We start from the raw sequence: 17,281 nt of genomic DNA on the forward strand, positions 1-17,281 counted from the left end.
TATAGCAGTTTTTTCACATTCACAAGTTTGAATTTCCCATTTCCAAAAGCATCAATTATTGTGGGGCTAAAATGAATTGTTCCGAGAGATGCGGGTCGACCATAAAGTAGAAAATAATTGTTCAATAAAAAGCCAAAAGAATCTCTCATAATTCTCATTACCTCATCTATCGCTCTGCCTAGCCTTTTCTTTTGATTTCTTCTTTTCATTTTCCTCTCTCTCTTTGTTCTTCCCTCTCTAAAATCCTTCTCCAAGAAAAGAAATTAAGGAGTTAAGAGAGGGAAGAGCTTTAATAAAAGAATTTAAGAACTAAAGAGGGAGGAAAAATAATTGAAATGTCGAGCTCAAGGCTTTTCTTCGGAGTTTCTACAATTGTATCGATAATTTTCGCCATTTTGTTGCCGATGGCACAAGCTCAATCCGCGGCTCCTGCTCCGGCTCCAACAAGTGACGGTGAGTTTATATAATTATAATCAATGGTTAACTAAATGTTTCTTGAAATTTGTTAAATGTGTGAATATCTTAAATTTCTCAATATTCACAAAATTATCTAATTAATCTATGCCTTTTGTCGTAAGAAAAAAGAGAGTAAGTAGGTAATTAGTTATCTCTTAACCAATGATATGTAGTTCTACTCTCTAATGCTTTAGATAAAATAATGCCATAATAATTCGGGTTACTTTAGTTAACTGGAAAAGTTAAATCAAACAACCATGAAGCTGTAACGTAAAATTGCTAATTTCTTTATGGATAGTGCAATTATTTTATATTTGTTCGGATGGTTAATTTTGGAACAAAATATTGCAGGAACAACGATAGACCAAGGCATAGCATATGTCCTTATGTTGGTGGCTTTGGTCCTCACATATCTCATCCATTGATCCTTTTGTCAATTTAATTTTGGTCTCTATTTAGTTTAATTATATTTTTTCATTTTGATTATAACTAAATAGAGACCATAAAAGTTTGTATGTGTGGTAGAGAAAATTAAAGTGGTTTTCTAATTTTTGGAGGATACATTTTTGAAGGTCCATATCATTTGTATAAAGTCGATGTGCGTTCAACTGTTGGAAATATATTTAATCGATTTACATTTCCTTATTAATTTTCTTATTCTCACATTCATTATCTTAAATGACATTTTTTTTTGTTATTTTATAACTGAAATTTTTAAACAAAACCGCTCAGTGTAGATCAATCTTTTGTTATTATTACATCTTTCGTAACGACTGTTATATACGAACCGCTCAGTGAAAATAAATCTTTAACATAGGCCGATCGATTAATAGTATAGCTAAAAGAAGCTAGACTCAAATTTGCAATAGAAAGATTCAAATATGTTACAACAACATATGGTAAAAAGTAAAAAACCATGGACTATAAGCTAGATAACAAGGATCATACGTACGAGTACAAATCCATTTATTTCAACATAGACCTGAAAATAAGCAATATTGATAAAAATGATTTAAAAAGTAATTAATTAGGAAATTTGAATTGGAAATTGATTAGCTATTATGAAAAACTATATCTCTCTTTAATCAAGAGATCATGTAAAAGTTCCGTCCCTCCCTTAAGTGGATACTAAGAATAGAACCCACCAAACCCTCCATATGGATGATTTGGATCATAGCTTTCAAATGGGGATTCCAAAGGAACGGTGGACGGAGAGTTTGATGTAGAGTGAGAAGCCGAGCCAGATGCCGGAAAATTGTAGTTGATATTAGTTCTTAGATCACTAGAGAAACTTGTAGATCCAAAAAACTCAGTGTTGTGGTCTCTAAGTTGAAGCATATACGCATTGTTATTCTCTAGATTTGGGGTAGAGCACAATGGATAGTGAAAATTGTCATGCAAATGTGCTTGGTGATTGTAGTTGTCTAGACTTTCCTTCACCATGTCAAGATTTTCGTGTTCTTGAGTCTGGTTCGGTTCGAGATGCTGTACCGGGATGTTTGAACGGACATGTCCAGCTTGGGAGCAGGAATGTATTCCTCGGTAACTGATCTCAAAGAGCATCTGATTTTCGTCAGATCTTTGGACTTGTTTGGTGGCTTCACATCCTTGAGATTTTCTATACGTGCATCTATAGTATCCTCTGTACCCAAAAATAGACATTTTAGTTGAACTTTCTTTCCTCGTATACCACTAAGATTTTTTCCTACATTTTAAGAAAACTTTAAAATTTTATTTTACAAAAATTAAGTCATAAAACAGAAGACTATGTCCCTGTCACATTTTCAGTGAATATAATGAAGGGCTAAAATGAGAACATTCTTCTTTTCCTAAATAGTGATTTATTAGTTTAATTACGAGACTAACCTTGGAAATTTGGCTCCGAGGATATCCTTCTGGCCGTACTTTCTCCAACTGAATCCATCGTCCAGCGTTCTATCGATACCAGCTCCAGGGGCAATTCTGACTTTTGAAGTCCACCTTGGCATTGACTTCTTTGAACTATATTACATTTTCAAATAATTATGAGTTATGCAAAACAAAACAAAAATATGTTATGACAGTTTATAGATATGGAGGTACCTCTTGATGACATGAAGTGGTTCTTGATCGGAATCATCGCTCTTGGGGCTTCCTCCACCGTGGGAAACTTGGTCGAGTTCGCCGGAGTAGTTCATGATGGTGAGAGACTTGTGGTAAGATTCAAGAATCTTCTTGGCCAAATGTTCACGTGTTTCTTGAGATGAAGCCGATCCAAACTGGTGTGCATAGTCTCTTCCTTCAGTCATTAGCTCGTTGATCTCCTTCTTCATCTTCTCCCACTCTCCACTACTATGGTTCTTCTCCATTACGTTCAAAGAGTGGAGAATAAGATTAAAGTGGTGTAAAATAGTTTAAAGTATTGTTACTATGTTTATTTTTGCATGGCTTTGGAAACTGAGAAAGAGGAGAATTTTAAAGAGGATTATGTGTGAGAGAGATAGTTGACTTTTTGACTGAAGAACGAAGAAAGCTGATGTGGATTGGAGAAGTGAGACCGGTCTTTGGTCAATGAATTTGGAAAGTCCAACATGCTGACCAGTTCTCTGCTTCTCGATCCTTTATTTTTGGTTTATTGGATCTCATATTTTTGAAGTTTGATTTTACATGATCTGGTTTTGTTTTTATATTAGGGTCACAATCATGTAATTCTTATTCGTAAAATTAATTTGTTAATAATTTTCATTATTACTAAGAAATATGATTTTCTATTTTAACTTTTAATTTTGCTATAAATTATAATATTGAGTTTAGAAATTCCAAGAGAAATATCAAATATATTGATCACTATGTTGGAATATTCATTTTGTTTTGAATCAAGTTTAACTAATTATCTTTAATGGAACCAAATTCAATATAAGATCCAATTTCTAGAATTTCTCTAAAGTGTTTAAGAAAACGCTAGACAATAAACAAGTGAAAAATCATCGGCTAGTATCTATAACACATAATCGAAGTTTAGATGGTATTAGGCGGTTTAAATATTTATGAGATCAAACAATATACATTAGAAATATAGGATAATATATGAAATATCATAATTCATAAATAATAAAATTCTTATATAATAAATCTTAAAAATAGATTAATTCAAAATTTAAACATTTAAAAAAATGCAAAAATAAATCCAACAGAAATGCTAATCCAAAAGCAAGAAACATAACACTAAATGCAGACGTAAAAGCTAACGACAACGCAAATAATAATGCTACATACAAACGCAAACTCTAGTAAACCAGGGACAATCTAACGTTAGTAACGTACATAGAAATTCCAGTGAAAAGAAATTTATTCGCCATTTTAAATTAAAATAAATATATTTTTAGAGAATATTTGAAAATATGTAAATTTCAATTTTTGTTTTTGGTCTTATTCAAAAGAAAATTTAGGTGCATATATAGACCTTTTTGTATGAAAATATATTTAGATATGGCCTTGCCTTGGGCCTAAACACTTATGCCTATTCTTTTGCACTGCTTCTACTCTAAATGCAAATGCAAAACTTTAAACAAAAACGTTTGAGGCTTGTCACAAATGCTAAAATCTAACTTAAAAAAAAATAAAAATAAAAAATAAACACAAACATTAATACTAAAAACACAAACGTTATCAGTCTATCTCTGCAAGCGCGACAATTCTGGATTTTACCCCATTTGGCCACTGTCACGCCTTTAGCGATGGGATAACGTGAACCTGGTATGTAAGACCACCAGGATACCAGTAGTGGGGCCCGGACAACCTGGTTAAAAACAAAAAAAAAATTTGACAAAAAAAAAAAAAGATACCACATTAACATTTTATGACGACTCAATGACATCACAGTCATTAGAATGAAAACATGGAAGTGTGACTAAGGTTTTGTGATGATAATGGCTTGACCATTCTCTAGTGTCAGCCACTGAAAATTCTTTGTATCAAAAATTCGGAGTTAAATGGACATACCTAAATTTTAAATTGATTTTTAGGCACATATAAACCAATCATGATCTATAGAATACGGCAGAAATATTATTATTAGACATTAATGGCAAAGACCAAAAAAAGTTTGTTCGTTGCCGTGTAATAGACTTCACGAAGCCAATAATCAACGGTTTAACATTATTGTAAACTCTTCTCAGAATCTTTAGCACCGCTCTAAACCGGTTTTAAGCTAATCAAAGTTCAATCTAACCGGACTGAAGACTAGTTGAATTGTATTATTTCACACCGGTTCAATGTTCCGGTGTATTGATTCCGTTTTCTTAGGAATCAACCGGTTCAATTTTGTGAAAATAATGCATACAATGTCTCAAACTTTACATGTATAACTTTTCAGTATGAGTATAGACTGTATAGTAATGATATAATACAACGATTTTGATTCACTGTTCGATTTAACGCAGCTATAAGTAACTCTGATATTACTTACATACACAACTATACAACGGTTATAAGAGGGTTTGAAGTATCTCGTAAATTCAAGAAATCATACCAAGTATGCACAAATGCTTGAGTGAGGCGCTCAATTCGGCTCGGTTTGGTTTCAGACGATGTATTGACGAAGGTAATCAACTCGAGCCTGATGCTTAAGCTTCATCAAGGCCTTGACTTCATGTTTCCTAACCATTTCTCTAGAGATGTTGAGATTTCCAGCTATCTCTCCTAGAGTCCTGTCGCCTTTCCCATCAAGACCGTACCTCTGGCGAATAACCAGACTCTCTTTCGGCTTCAATGAATCGAGCTGAGAGTGAAATGTAATAGGTTTTTGGTATTCATATAGACAAGAAGCCAAAACTGATAAAGATAAGCTAATTACTAACAAGAGTAAAGATGGAGAATTGAAACTCACCACGTCGTCGAGAGCGAGCCTGAGAAGAGCAGGCTGTCTGCTGTTATTAGCTCCAACACCATCAACATCTGTGATTCCGTTGATGAATTCTTCTTGAGTAACCGAATGTTTTGAATTTAGTGACAAAACCGGTTTTGCAGCCCTCAATACTTCACGGTATCTCTCAGGTGTTATCTTGAGTCTCTCAACTACCTCGTCCTCGGTTGGAAGTCTTCCCAGCTCAAACAATAGCTCAGTCTTTGTTTTGAAAATCTCCACTCTAACCTGAATGGTTTCAACAAAGAGAAAATGCGTAAGGTCTCAGCAAAACAATCTATTTCTGAGTAAAGAGCCAAAGAGGGTTACATACCGATTCAAGTCCAAATGGGACACGAGTGAAGTTTGAGGTTGTCATTGACCTTATGATGGCATGTCTAATCCAAAACAAACCATAAGTTGAAAGACGAAACTTCCTTTTTGGCTCAAAGCGGTCAATTGCTGTGATAAGCCCTCTCATACCGGCTTGACAGAGGTCTTGGAATTTCGGTCCGTTGGTAAAATCATGAAAATATTTGTTCATAACAAACAAGACAAGCCGGAGATTGTGCTGCAATGAAGGAGAAAAACAATAAGCTAAAAGAATAGTCTTTCTAAGAAAGGTAATGGCTAAAACCTTTTTATACACTAACCTTAATAAGTTTGTTTCTTGCAGCTCTACCTATTTCGATTTTCTTTTTGACTTCACCCGCAGTCATATTGATCTCCCCGGCTATTTCAGCTTCCCTAGGCTCTCTTCCCAAGCTCTTTTGCAATTCATCTTTCACTTCCAGAAGAGCCTGCAATGTTAAGCCCCAAACAATTTGAGCATATCTTGCAATGAAAACTCGATTCCAGCTTCCTAGTGAATCATCATCTATCTATAGACTACATGCTATTTTCAAGAAAAAAGAAGAATACCTTCATAGGTTGCATCAACTTAAACAACCAAGCATGTTCAGTGGAAGAAAGAACAGGGGGTATCTTCATCTTTTTCCAGTCCAAGCTCACTATATCATTAGAAGCTGAATAGTCCCGCACAAGCCTTTCGATCTTCTCCTCTTCTTGCTGCTTCTTTGTTACTTTCTTCTCAGCAGAAATAACAACTGGTTTCTCTTGAACATTTCTCTTCAAAGCGATCCGTTTATCAAGGCTCAAACGCTTTTCCTTCATCACATTATTCCTCACAACAACTTTCTTCTCCTCACCACTCTGTTTCCGTTTTCTCCTCGGTGAAACTTTCGCTTTGGAACCGCCATCTTCAACATCCTCTTCGTCTAATGTGGTTGTTGCAGGACTAAGCTTGTATATGCTTTCAAGTCTAGCAGCAGCTTCATAGTAATCAACTCCTAATGAACACGAAGGAGCCGAATTATGTTCCAACGAACTCGGCTTTTTCGGAGCTTTACACGGCTTCCTCCTCGTCACTACTCTCTTCTTCTCATTATGCTTTTCCGCAGGAATCAAAACTTGTTCACGAGGAGGAATAATCAAAGCTGAATTGCTCGAATCATCGGCTTTAAACGCAACAATTGATGGCTTCTTAAGCGAAGACCGATGTGTCAAAAGATCACTGCTTAACCCTAGCGGAGATCTTGCAGCTGAACTTGAAATAAACACAACTCCCATCACAATTTAAGGCTGAAAAATTGAATCTTTCGAAAAGCTAGCTCACTTGTGCTGCAAGCAGAAACATGTCTCATTATAACTTAGAGCAATTTTACTACAGAACAAGCGATGATATAAAGAGACGAACCAAAACTAGAATTTGAAAGATTCGACATTTAAGAGCGATCATGAAAACCCAAATTCAGATTTCTTCAAATTACAGAGAATCAAAATGCAAAGTCGAAATCTTTCGTGAGCATAACCAGTGATCAACAAATTGTAAGAATTTTACACAGAAAGATCAAATAAGTCTAACACAGAAATCGTTACGCACTAAGTAAGATCTTATCGAAACGATGTTTAATGTTCGATATCGACGAAGCAAATCGCTATAGCATACCTTTGTAAGTATCGTCGGAGAGAAATATTTCTTCGAGAATCTTCGTTCGATTTTAGATTCTGGTTCACGAATTTTAAATATAAAGAAAAATTGGAGAGGAATACGAAAATATGTCTCAATGAACTACGTAAATTATGGTGTCCACAGATTAATGACAATGTGACGCCGTATGTTTCCGGAATCTATTCATAAAACCCCAAAAGTTTATTTTAATCAATTTAAACCACGTTGATGATTCGGAATTAATTAGCCTGACTAATTCAATGGGTGTGTTAACTCGTTGGATACAATCACACCACGTAAAGCATTCGAGCCTAAGAGACAAATGAAAAATACAGTAAAACTTCTATAAATTAATAATATTAAAATCAATGTATTTTACTATTTTTATTAATTTATCGTGTTTATTAATTTATAAAAATCATATTTGAGCCAAAATATCAATTAGGACCGAACAAAGTTATTAATTTAACGAGGTATTAATTTATATAAGTTTAACTGTAATTTTCAATCTCTAAAATATTCGGAATCAACTGGCGTAATAACAATGATTTTGTGTCACAAGCATGATCAATTCTAAAATTTTATCGAGATTTTGTTAATAGTTTCAAATTTTTAACCTTTGCACCACTATTGGTGAGCATTCATTAAGGATCTGAATAGTAGTTAATTTTAAACGTAACTCTACCGATTCGATTGAACTATATTTATTTGTATTTTTACAAAATTTTAATGTGTAAACAATTTTATAATTTATCAACACTTCTACAAGATTTATTGATTAAAAATTTTCCTCGTCACAATTGACTTTTAGTTTTATATTAATCATGGTTTAATTCGTTTTACAAAAGGTTTGAGTAAATGTAAATGTAAATCTATAACTATTTAACTAAATGTGCAAATAGCTCGAAGATAAGATCCAACGGCCAACAAGGGCAAAAAATAAACGGTAGTGAGAATCTAGGTTGCATGGAAACGGAAACGGAAACGCGGAAGCGAAACGTGTGGAAACGTGGAAACGGATTTTTTAAAAAATTACGAAATGGAAACGTTTTGGAAACGTATATATATATATATATATATATATATATATATATATATTAAACATCAAAAGAATATTAAATATATATTTTAAATAACATAATCATTAATAAAAATATTAAATAGTGTAACTAAAATAATGATAACAACACTCAAAATCAAAAATTAAGACCATATATCATGATCACAAATAATAAAATAAGTGTTTCATATTTTTAAGTTTTTAAAGAAAAAATATCAAATATATACTTATATTTTTAAAATAATTAATGTTTATGTTTCAAAAGAAAAAATTAAGTTTCCGATGTGTTTCCAAAATGGAAACGTACGTTTCCATCGCGTTTCTAAATTGACTTTTTAGGGGGTGTTATTAGTTTGTTAATTTGTAAATCCATATAGAATTTGAAAATTTCTATTAATTATGAAATCAAGATATATGGATTTTAAAATAACATGTGTTTATCCATGGATTTGAATCCTTCTATTTTTCTCTTTCAATTCCATTTAATTCCATTTAAAACATAATTTGGATTCTCAAATCCAAAAACAAATGACTAAACGAATAACATAAGATTTTAACTAGTATTTATAAATCATAGAACCAATAACACATGAATTTAATTAGGATTTTAAAATCAATGATTGAATAACAAATGATTTTTGTTTGGATTTCTAATTCTATATAAATCTATGAACCAATAACCCCTCCTAAGGAAACGTGTTTTCATGACGTTTCCACGCATTTCCAAGAGTTTCCGAAACGGGAAACGCACCTTAGATGGAGTTTCCATGCAACATAGGTGAGAATGCACAAGCGGAGATGGCGAGAGAGACGACGTGGCTAATTTATAGTGGAGGAGAAGATATTTCCTAAAGGGTCAAGTCTTGTGGTTGTGGATCAGGTAATATACACGTGGATGGTCTTCTCAGCAACAGTTGGACCCAAAATAAAGTGGTGGCTTCAGAAGCATTTACGTAGCCATATTATAAACCGATTAACATATTTTTTTGAACTTTTAAAAGTCAAATACTCTCTTCGTTCTTTTATAAATGATGTTTTAGGAGAATGCATATAAATTAATCATTTAATTTTTGTTTATTTCTAAACTAAAACATCATTTATTATCTAATCAACCAATAAAAAATCAAACTAGAGAATAAAAATCGTCAAAATCAATAAAAAATAATAATTCATTTTGCATTGAAAATTGAAAACATTTTATATTTAAGAACAAAATTAGAAGCTTAAAACATCACTTATAAAAAAACAGAGAGAATATATTAATCCTAATTATTACGCTAAAACTCCAATTGTTTAAATACTTTGATTTCCATTTGCTTTTTTCTTTGTTGGTTTTGTGGCTTTTGGTATAGCCCAAGAGTCGGAGTTACAAAGTTGAAGAAATGTTAATGGCATTACTATTTTAGATCACATTAAATTTTAATAAAATATTTTAAATCTTCTTTTAAAAAAAAAAGTATTCAAAATTTTAGCTGAATAGTACTAAATTTTAAAAAGTTTAAAACATACTAATTTATAGATATCAAATTTAATAAACAATAAACTATGTTTAGATATATATTTTATTAGGCTCATGACCCAATAATATCCTAAACTTTTACTTTTGAGTCCTTTATTTTAGCTGTAAGATAGCCTAAGATTAGCCCAATAAGAAGCCCAAATTTAAAATAGTACCTGGAGGATGTGGCAAAAAAAAAAAAAAAATACCTGGAGGATAAAACGACAACGTCTTCTACGAAAGTCAGCTGTTTTCTACAATCTGCCACGTTACACTTCCCTAGTAGAACTCCATGCACAAGGCCACGTAAACCGCTCTCTCTCTCTCTCTCTGAGTCTTTCCCAGATCTCTCAGTCTCTCTCTAGACACATAATCTTCAATCAAATGGTGAAACTCGCGACGGCGCGTGAGATTAGAACGTACGGCCCTCGGCTAGGGAGGAGCAGAGCCGAGTACATCAACGCAGGTCTATACTTGTTTGCAACCGTAGCGCTCATCGGCGGTTTCACGGCGACAGGATTCTCATGGGAACCAAGATCCGGCCTCGTCCTTATTCTCCTAGCTCTCGTTCTTATAACTGCCGTGAATGTTCATGATCTCGTGGCTCATCTAGCCGGAATCGATTACCGGTAAATGATCTCAAAAAGCTTGCTTAATTTAGTAATCTTAGTATTAAATTTACCTTCTTAAACAAAAAAAAAAGAGTTAATTTACCATAATTTGTTAGCTCGAATATGACTACGTGTGATATACTGTATATAACTTTATATTCACCAATGTTGGGGGATTAAAAAGAACGTTTTAGTTATGAGCTTATTGTTTTTGTGATCTAAGGTTAAGGTTAATGGAGTATGATTTGCAACTGGGGCTTGTGGAATTTGCAGTCCCTCTGGTTCAGATAGCGGGTTCGGTAGTTTTTTTCTTGGGAATCTTTTTCGTCTTCCATCAGGTATAACTTTTATTGTTCATCAAATTTTACATATATGCCTCCTAAGAAAGTACTAGAGAGAAGCGAACTAAATCGGTTAGGTTTCGGTGATATCAGTTTTGTAACAATTACAGCTAGTATTTGAAGAGGTCATCATCGGCATTGAGCAGATAAAGCCAAGTGCTTGTGGCATATTAATCTGAGATTGTCCATTATGTTCATTGTGATTCATGTCACAAAACATAAGTAATAGAGTAAAATATTGTGAAATGTTGTGAATAACAACTTTTGATATGTGTCGGACTAATTACACGTAGTCACATTCCGATGTGATTTTTTTCGCTGGATTATTTAGGCTGAGACAAAACGTGGATACAGTGGAAGAGAGCATCATGCATTAAACTTGCTTATTGCGGGTCCGTTGCTTTGGGTGATAGGATCGATTCACAACTCATGCCAAATCTACCAGAGAGCAGACAGTCATGTCCAAATTCTACAGCAGTGTGTTCACATTCCTTTCTTGGTTGGATCTCTTCTATTCTTGGTTTCGGCAGTTCTCAATAGCCTCGACCAATCCGGGTCATCTCACAGTGGCTTGAAGCTTCTTGTAAGTACTTGAAAACCAAATTTATCGCATAATAATTGGTTTTCAAAATCCGCTTCTTACCGTAAATAATAAATTTTCAGGGGGAAAGATGGGTTTGGCTTGGGATTGCCGGGGCTATATGTTTGTTTGTGGGAGGATTGATGAACGTTGTTAAGGTTTTTAACTTCGTTCAGATCACTGGGCTACGCCTCGAGAAACTACGGGGCGGAGCTCAAGACCGGCTTCTTGAAGGGAGAGAAGGATATCTCCCTCTTGTTGCTGAAGAAGAAAGAATAAGGAAAATGGAAGCTGACGAAGCTTCTAGTAGAACCAAACCCCGTGCCCACTTAACCTCCAAAGCTGGAGCGGGAGCTACAGAGACCGTGGTAGTATCATCTCCGACACCATACAAGGATGTTCTCGTTGGACAGAGCTGAGGAAGATTATTCTTGTTTAGATGTTGTTTTGTACTCTATATTCGTTTTTATCTACGAAGACAACAGATTTTGCCGTTCACCACAAGCTATGATTCGTTTCCTTGTTGATCAGCCTTTATGAATATTGAAATATGTTACAATACATCAAGACTTTAATCTTTATACCTATTTGAGATTCAGAGCCACTTACCATAATATCATGCATTGCACCGGATTAGAAAAACCTGGTTCAGTTCTCTCTTTGAAACTGGTTTAACCAAAAAAGTCCTGTAGTGAGAGAAATGTAAAATTATGGAGACCCTAAAAATCAGCAGAGAACCTTGAGTAAACACGAGGGAAATTTATAAGCAGAAAATCAAGAATCAATATATAGAATATAACAAATCAGCATGTAACATATCCATGTTTGGTTACAAGATAATTCAGTAGAGCTTAACCAAAGGCTCAACTTCATATACACACAATTATTTATTTGATTGTAAAAGGTTTACTATTTGGCGATATAGGTTCTTCTAAAACGAGCTGCGTTTGTTACTAAATGTGCACCCAACATTTGCAAAGCCCACTGTTGATTCACATAGAAAAAGTCATATAAGAAACAAGTTTATAGCCGTTAAAAAGGTATACATTTGTGATTTGTGTTAAAATAGCCTAGAAAATAGAAAGCCTTACGGCAAAAAGTCTGAGGCTATGCCAAAAGCGAACAGGCGAAGGAAAGGGAGAAAGCAAGTGGCCCATGGACGTAAGGGTGATGGCTACAAGATGAAGGACTAGAGTAAGGGGGTGAGGGTTCATGCCTCCGAGAATAGTCATCAATCCGGCTGTTTTAAAATCTCCACGAGCTAGGTAATTGAAGCAGCCTTGTCGCATTCCCTCTCTTGCTTCGTCCGTTGTAGCAACAAGCACTTGCGAAAAGATACTAGCCAGCGTGTTTACGGTCGCTGACATTGGCTTTTGCCATTCAAAATCAACAAATAAAAATTAAGTCATACCACTAGTCCAACACAACTTGATAATAGGATATATGACATTCTAACGTATAAATATCGAGTTATTATCAAAAAAAAAAAAAAAAAAAAAAAACGTATAAATATCGAGTCACTCCATTTAATTAAACCAGAACCAAAGTAATATACTTCTCTAGTAAAAACTAAGTATGTCATAACTAACCTTGCGGATGATGTAAAAGGACTTGACAATATCAGAGACCTTCTTAGTATTGCCGAGGTTAGGTAATGGTCTGAGTAGATTGCGTAGAATGCAAATGTCCGAGAGAGCAACCATCATCCCTGACGCGATTATAGGATGACGCATATTGAATGCATCTCCCAACACAATCACTCCTCTCTTATCACACAATCTTGCTGACATACTTTTTGTCGCTGTTGATTTTATCTCTGGTAATCCTTCCTCTATGCCTTTCAAAAATATCTCACGAAGATTTCCAGTTGCAGGTATCTACAACCCCAAAGGGATCGATGATGTAAACAAAGTCATTTGAACAAAATAATACCATTTGAACACCATGAAAATGTTAAAACACACCTATATATATTATAAAAGCTTTTACTTTTACTATCAATACTTTGATATGTACCTGAGGAGCCATTGATTTCTTGAGGAAGGTAGACATTTCGCCATTCGCAATAGAAGGAATACTATCAGCGGGAACTTCGGCTACACAACGAACTTCATCACTGGTTATTTGATATATAACACAGACCAAAGGTTTAGAAAATATAAGATGTAGACTATGTGGATCTTCAAGTCGGCTATTCTTCGTGACATAACCCACCATGTACGAGAGCACTTCCTCCTATATATAAATATACGATTATGATCCTTAAACTCGGTAGTTAACGACAAGACCAATATTTTGTTGTAGTTTATAGTGAAAAATGGCAGTCTACAAATAAAATGCTTAAAAGATAAGTATGTACTCACAGAATTATCCACGAGTGACCGGCGAAGGTTTGAATAACAACCATCGCATACGACAGTGAGAGGTGCAAAGGCCGTTGTTTCCTCGCCTGCGCTGTTCTTGTATGTCACTCCTTTAACCACTCCATTTTCTTCAATTAAAGACTTCGCCATTCCTTCTTCTAATTGTACACTGCCAATGTTCATTGCATTTTATCATCAAGAAGATGAAATAGAAATCTAGTGTATAAGAGTCGTAAGATTATTTTACTCATTCATAAGTTATAAAAAGTATACAAAAAAAGAAGCTAAGTAAAAATTTGTACATACTTGCTAAGAGAAGCTGCTTTTTGGCGTAAACGTTGTACCAGACGGCCATTACGTAAAAGTCTACCGACTGGTTCATGAGGAAACTTCTTGTCATCTGGAAAAGGCAATGTCGCGTGTTTTCCGTCCTTGTAAATTGCCAAGGACTTGGCTTCTTGAGCGTCTATCTCCTCCAAACAATCTAATACATATAGAACCCCAACATCGCAAATTAACGAAATATAACATATGTTCATATGCATATATATGTGCTTGTGGCAACAAGTCAAGCAATGTGTAGCAATGAATGTAAAGATGTAGTGAAGAAAGAGACCTTCGAGGCCAAGCTGGGCTAACATGAAGCGGCCTCCCGCTTGCATAAGCTCTCCCATGAATCTTTGTGGCTCTTTCAAGTCCCTCTCTATCACATGTACTCGTCGTCCATCCTGCATCCGCATTCAGTTAATTACACATAATTAGTAACTAATAGGGACAAAATAGAAAAAAACAACATTTTCTGTAAAAAATTGTTGAATCCGCTATCGAATTCTTTTAGAAATGTAATGTTGGACTAGAAGCTTAATACTGATTTCTTATAAAAAAAGAAAAACTTTCTACCACGTTCCTTTTTTTGTTGAATACAAACATTTTACCGTGTTCATTGATTTAATTTAGTTCATATTATTCGTATCATGGAAGGGGTTTTATCACGTAATTATTTAATTTTAGGTTAAGAACACTAGTTTTGATAAATAACTTTTTTCATTAACAATCTGATAATCTTTCTAAATTTTTCATTTAACACCTATCTCTAATCCATACCAAAAAGCAATTGAAGCCTCAAAACTTGTTACAACGGTTAAGATAATTCAACCTATTTGAAGTTTGATAAAATTAATTATAACACCGCCATCAACCATACTATATAGCCGATCCAACAAAAAAGAAGTATTTACTTTGATTAATGAAGCTACCCAAAACACATGAAAACTACCAAAATCCTAAATCATTCGGTTATGTAGGATTCCAAAACATCAAGAAAATTTGAACGCTAATCATTTCTACTGATCACTGCAATTAATAACATGGCGGATCTTAATTTCTCAAAGACCAACTTATGCAAAAGACCGTCACATGTACAAATATATACCTTAGCAAGAGCATAAGCAAGAGAAGCGCCTGCAACACCCGCTCCAACAATGATGACATCAGTGGCACCATCTGATCTCTCTTCTGCCTCTGCCTCTACATCTTCGGTTGCCGCCTTCTTCATCTTGATGAGGTGTAAAACCATCCATGTCAGAACGAAGGCGAGAAGCGTCCATAACCACGCGTAAGTCATTGTCATTACCACTTAGTAATTATTTCTATGCCTTTGTACCTGAAGTGATCGTTAAATAGGAGAAACCCACAATGTCAAAACAAGCTAAAAATATGTAACAAACCCTTAAAATAAAATTTTTTAAAATGCAATAAACTAGAGTTCCACAGCTTGGCCAATCAATATGAGTCAGTTACAGGTCGACATGGGATCAAATTATATTCACATGACATGATATTTGTAAGCCAGCTTTCTAAATAAATCAATAATTACTCATTCTATATAGTTTCTAGTTAGTTTATCATATCTTCGTTGACAAAACAAAAATAATTCGTATTAATTTGCTAAGCATAGTCTCCTATAATTATTAATTAAAGATATAACTAAGGTAATATCGAACAAATAGTGGCCACGGTGGCCACCACACAAACAAATTACAAGCGCATAACGGGATCGATATATTTTGTGCATAGACATCTATCGGCAACAACACCTATTTCAACTTCTTATGCGTCATAGAATCTTTAAGAAATACTCCCAGAGTGTTTGCTCCATCCAGAACTTTAAATGGACTAAAAAGGGCAAAGAAAATAAAATTATTTTAAATTTATGTTTTTGTTTTATCAAAATAATAATAATAATGTTTCTTTCAGTTCCGGAAAGTTCGCTCACGAATTTTGTAATCTAACAGCATGGCCTATCTATCATATCTTGAATTAATTACTAAGAACGTGTCAAGATATCAATAATAGAACCAACCCACGTTGGTCCACTTGGTAAAGGGCTCACGGCTGTGAGTTCCCCCTCCTGGGTTCGATTCGGGTTGGCCATCTAGCCGCTCCCTTAACGATGGGATAAAGCGTATCTGGATGCAAGGCCTCGTGGATTAGTCTTTGGGCCTAGAAAGCCTTTGGGATGACAACGGTTATCAAAAAAAAAAAAAAAAAAAAAAAAAAAAAAAAGATATCAATAATAGTATATTTTTTTGTAATCATAAGTGTCATTAGTTAGAAGTTAGAACTATGGACATGTTGTAATTAATAATTACAAAAATTTATACTTATAAACAATCAAATTAGCATGGGTTCCTAGGAGCAAAATGTTAAACAAAAAGTTTGTTTCTCCTTAACTCCGAATAGAAAACTTTACTATATGTCATGGCAATCATATGTTTTCTCGAGGGGTAGTTAATTTTGATTTGAAGACGAATTGCACATAATTGATCACATTAATGCAATTTCTTGATGATTAGCTAATTTCTTTGAATTTTTGGACGGTTCAAATTTCTCAGAAACCGACTTATTAATTTCTCGACTTTTAATTTCTTATTTCTATATCATATATATGTTGTTTAGTTTGTAGTAGAGATAGTAATTTTATTCTTGTAAAATCTTTCTTTGGATTGGACAGTCAATTATAATAAATAATGAAAAATATGGGCTTTAAGGAGAATTTAATCAAGCTCTCTTAAATAAACAAGCATGGAAAATACTTATCATATACACATGTTAGAGTAAAAATAAAACAGGTTGAAACATGTTAGGAGATATCGGGGATTACGAGATCGACTTGAAAGGAAAGTTAACATTGTATAATATATTTTTATTATAATATAGGTAGATTTCATATTATCAAATATGTATAGAGTTTGCTAATCAAGTTATGATATTTGTATAAATAAGCCTATTAGCTAATGAATAAAATTGAGAGAAACTATTCTACTACTAAAGTTTCCTCCAAACTTATCATGGTATCAGAGCCTTGATCCTATTCATATGGGTTATAGTTCTCTTACGTTAGCTTCCGCGTTTAAAAAAAAAAAAAAAAGAAGAAGTTTTTAATCTTCGTTTCTTTGTTTAGGAATATCAAACACACT

The 17,281-nt window shown here is 34.0% G+C and overlaps 5 protein-coding genes across 6 annotated transcripts; 2 read left to right on the forward strand and 3 right to left on the reverse strand.

Annotated features, from left to right (window-relative positions):
* Positions 1–144: 144 nt before the first annotated feature.
* Positions 145–1,105, forward strand: LOC9308161 (arabinogalactan peptide 16). Its single transcript, XM_002872046.2, has 2 exons — positions 145–453; positions 808–1,105. Exons 1-2 carry the CDS (start codon positions 336–338, stop codon positions 879–881), a joined length of 192 nt encoding a protein of 63 aa, XP_002872092.1. The 5' UTR covers positions 145–335; the 3' UTR covers positions 882–1,105.
* A 177-nt stretch (positions 1,106–1,282) lies between these two features.
* LOC9308162 (probable WRKY transcription factor 30) lies at positions 1,283–3,049 on the reverse strand. The gene is made up of 3 exons (XM_021023647.1): positions 2,539–3,049; positions 2,323–2,457; positions 1,283–2,098 (listed from the first exon to the last, which is right to left on the reverse strand). The coding sequence occupies exons 1-3, from the start codon at positions 2,802–2,804 to the stop codon at positions 1,585–1,587; spliced, it is 915 nt and encodes a 304-aa protein (XP_020879306.1). The 5' UTR covers positions 2,805–3,049; the 3' UTR covers positions 1,283–1,584.
* A 1,687-nt stretch (positions 3,050–4,736) lies between these two features.
* LOC9310237 (RNA polymerase sigma factor sigE, chloroplastic/mitochondrial) lies at positions 4,737–7,492 on the reverse strand. 2 transcript variants are annotated; one of them, XM_021022900.1, is made up of 6 exons: positions 7,347–7,492; positions 6,260–7,018; positions 5,992–6,138; positions 5,673–5,909; positions 5,324–5,587; positions 4,737–5,215 (listed from the first exon to the last, which is right to left on the reverse strand). In XM_021022900.1, the coding sequence occupies exons 2-6, from the start codon at positions 6,965–6,967 to the stop codon at positions 5,018–5,020; spliced, it is 1,554 nt and encodes a 517-aa protein (XP_020878559.1). In that variant the 5' UTR covers positions 6,968–7,018; positions 7,347–7,492; the 3' UTR covers positions 4,737–5,017. The 2 variants fall into 2 exon arrangements, with proteins under 2 accessions (XP_020878559.1, XP_002874170.1); XM_002874124.2 differs by lacking the exon at positions 7,347–7,492 and having other exon boundaries at positions 6,260–7,306.
* Positions 7,493–10,119: 2,627 nt separating this feature from the next.
* LOC9310238 lies at positions 10,120–12,000 on the forward strand. The gene is made up of 4 exons (XM_002872047.2): positions 10,120–10,536; positions 10,742–10,856; positions 11,191–11,442; positions 11,523–12,000. Exons 1-4 carry the CDS (start codon positions 10,292–10,294, stop codon positions 11,856–11,858), a joined length of 948 nt encoding a protein of 315 aa, XP_002872093.1. The 5' UTR covers positions 10,120–10,291; the 3' UTR covers positions 11,859–12,000.
* Positions 12,001–12,091: 91 nt separating this feature from the next.
* On the reverse strand, positions 12,092–15,796 carry LOC9308163 (squalene epoxidase 4). The gene is made up of 8 exons (XM_002874125.2): positions 15,235–15,796; positions 14,419–14,530; positions 14,109–14,286; positions 13,803–13,971; positions 13,456–13,674; positions 13,029–13,316; positions 12,531–12,809; positions 12,092–12,423 (listed from the first exon to the last, which is right to left on the reverse strand). Exons 1-8 carry the CDS (start codon positions 15,430–15,432, stop codon positions 12,349–12,351), a joined length of 1,518 nt encoding a protein of 505 aa, XP_002874171.2. The 5' UTR covers positions 15,433–15,796; the 3' UTR covers positions 12,092–12,348.
* Between the last annotated feature and the right edge of the window lie 1,485 nt (positions 15,797–17,281).

This window comes from Arabidopsis lyrata (genome assembly GCF_000004255.2).
Source record: "Arabidopsis lyrata subsp. lyrata unplaced genomic scaffold ARALYscaffold_6, whole genome shotgun sequence".
Lineage (NCBI taxonomy): Eukaryota > Viridiplantae > Streptophyta > Magnoliopsida > Brassicales > Brassicaceae > Arabidopsis > Arabidopsis lyrata.

What these genes read in the sequence shown, in the direction of transcription:
- LOC9308163 (XM_002874125.2), bottom strand. Translation starts at nt 15,432, where the DNA reads ATGACAATGACTTACGCGTGGTTATGGACGCTTCTCGCCTTCGTTCTG. An exon ending in AAAGCAGCTTCTCTTAGCAA is followed by an intron (nt 13,972 to 14,108) that starts GTATGTACAAAT and finishes GAACATTGGCAG; the next exon opens with TGTACAATTAGAAGAAGGAA. An exon ending in CCTTTTACATCATCCGCAAG is followed by an intron (nt 12,810 to 13,028) that starts GTTAGTTATGAC and finishes GAATGGCAAAAG; the next exon opens with CCAATGTCAGCGACCGTAAA.
- LOC9308162 (XM_021023647.1), bottom strand. Translation starts at nt 2,804, where the DNA reads ATGGAGAAGAACCATAGTAGTGGAGAGTGGGAGAAGATGAAGAAGGAG. An exon ending in CCACTTCATGTCATCAAGAG is followed by an intron (nt 2,458 to 2,538) that starts GTACCTCCATAT and finishes AATGTAATATAG; the next exon opens with TTCAAAGAAGTCAATGCCAA. An exon ending in CTCGGAGCCAAATTTCCAAG is followed by an intron (nt 2,099 to 2,322) that starts GTTAGTCTCGTA and finishes TTTTGGGTACAG; the next exon opens with AGGATACTATAGATGCACGT.
- LOC9310238 (XM_002872047.2), top strand. Translation starts at nt 10,292, where the DNA reads ATGGTGAAACTCGCGACGGCGCGTGAGATTAGAACGTACGGCCCTCGG. An exon ending in CTAGCCGGAATCGATTACCG is followed by an intron (nt 10,537 to 10,741) that starts GTAAATGATCTC and finishes TTGTGATCTAAG; the next exon opens with GTTAAGGTTAATGGAGTATG. An exon ending in TCTTTTTCGTCTTCCATCAG is followed by an intron (nt 10,857 to 11,190) that starts GTATAACTTTTA and finishes TGGATTATTTAG; the next exon opens with GCTGAGACAAAACGTGGATA.
- LOC9308161 (XM_002872046.2), top strand. Translation starts at nt 336, where the DNA reads ATGTCGAGCTCAAGGCTTTTCTTCGGAGTTTCTACAATTGTATCGATA. An exon ending in TCCGGCTCCAACAAGTGACG is followed by an intron (nt 454 to 807) that starts GTGAGTTTATAT and finishes AAAATATTGCAG; the next exon opens with GAACAACGATAGACCAAGGC.
- LOC9310237 (XM_021022900.1), bottom strand. Translation starts at nt 6,967, where the DNA reads ATGGGAGTTGTGTTTATTTCAAGTTCAGCTGCAAGATCTCCGCTAGGG. An exon ending in TCCCATTTGGACTTGAATCG is followed by an intron (nt 5,588 to 5,672) that starts GTATGTAACCCT and finishes GAAACCATTCAG; the next exon opens with GTTAGAGTGGAGATTTTCAA. An exon ending in GGCTCGCTCTCGACGACGTG is followed by an intron (nt 5,216 to 5,323) that starts GTGAGTTTCAAT and finishes TTTCACTCTCAG; the next exon opens with CTCGATTCATTGAAGCCGAA.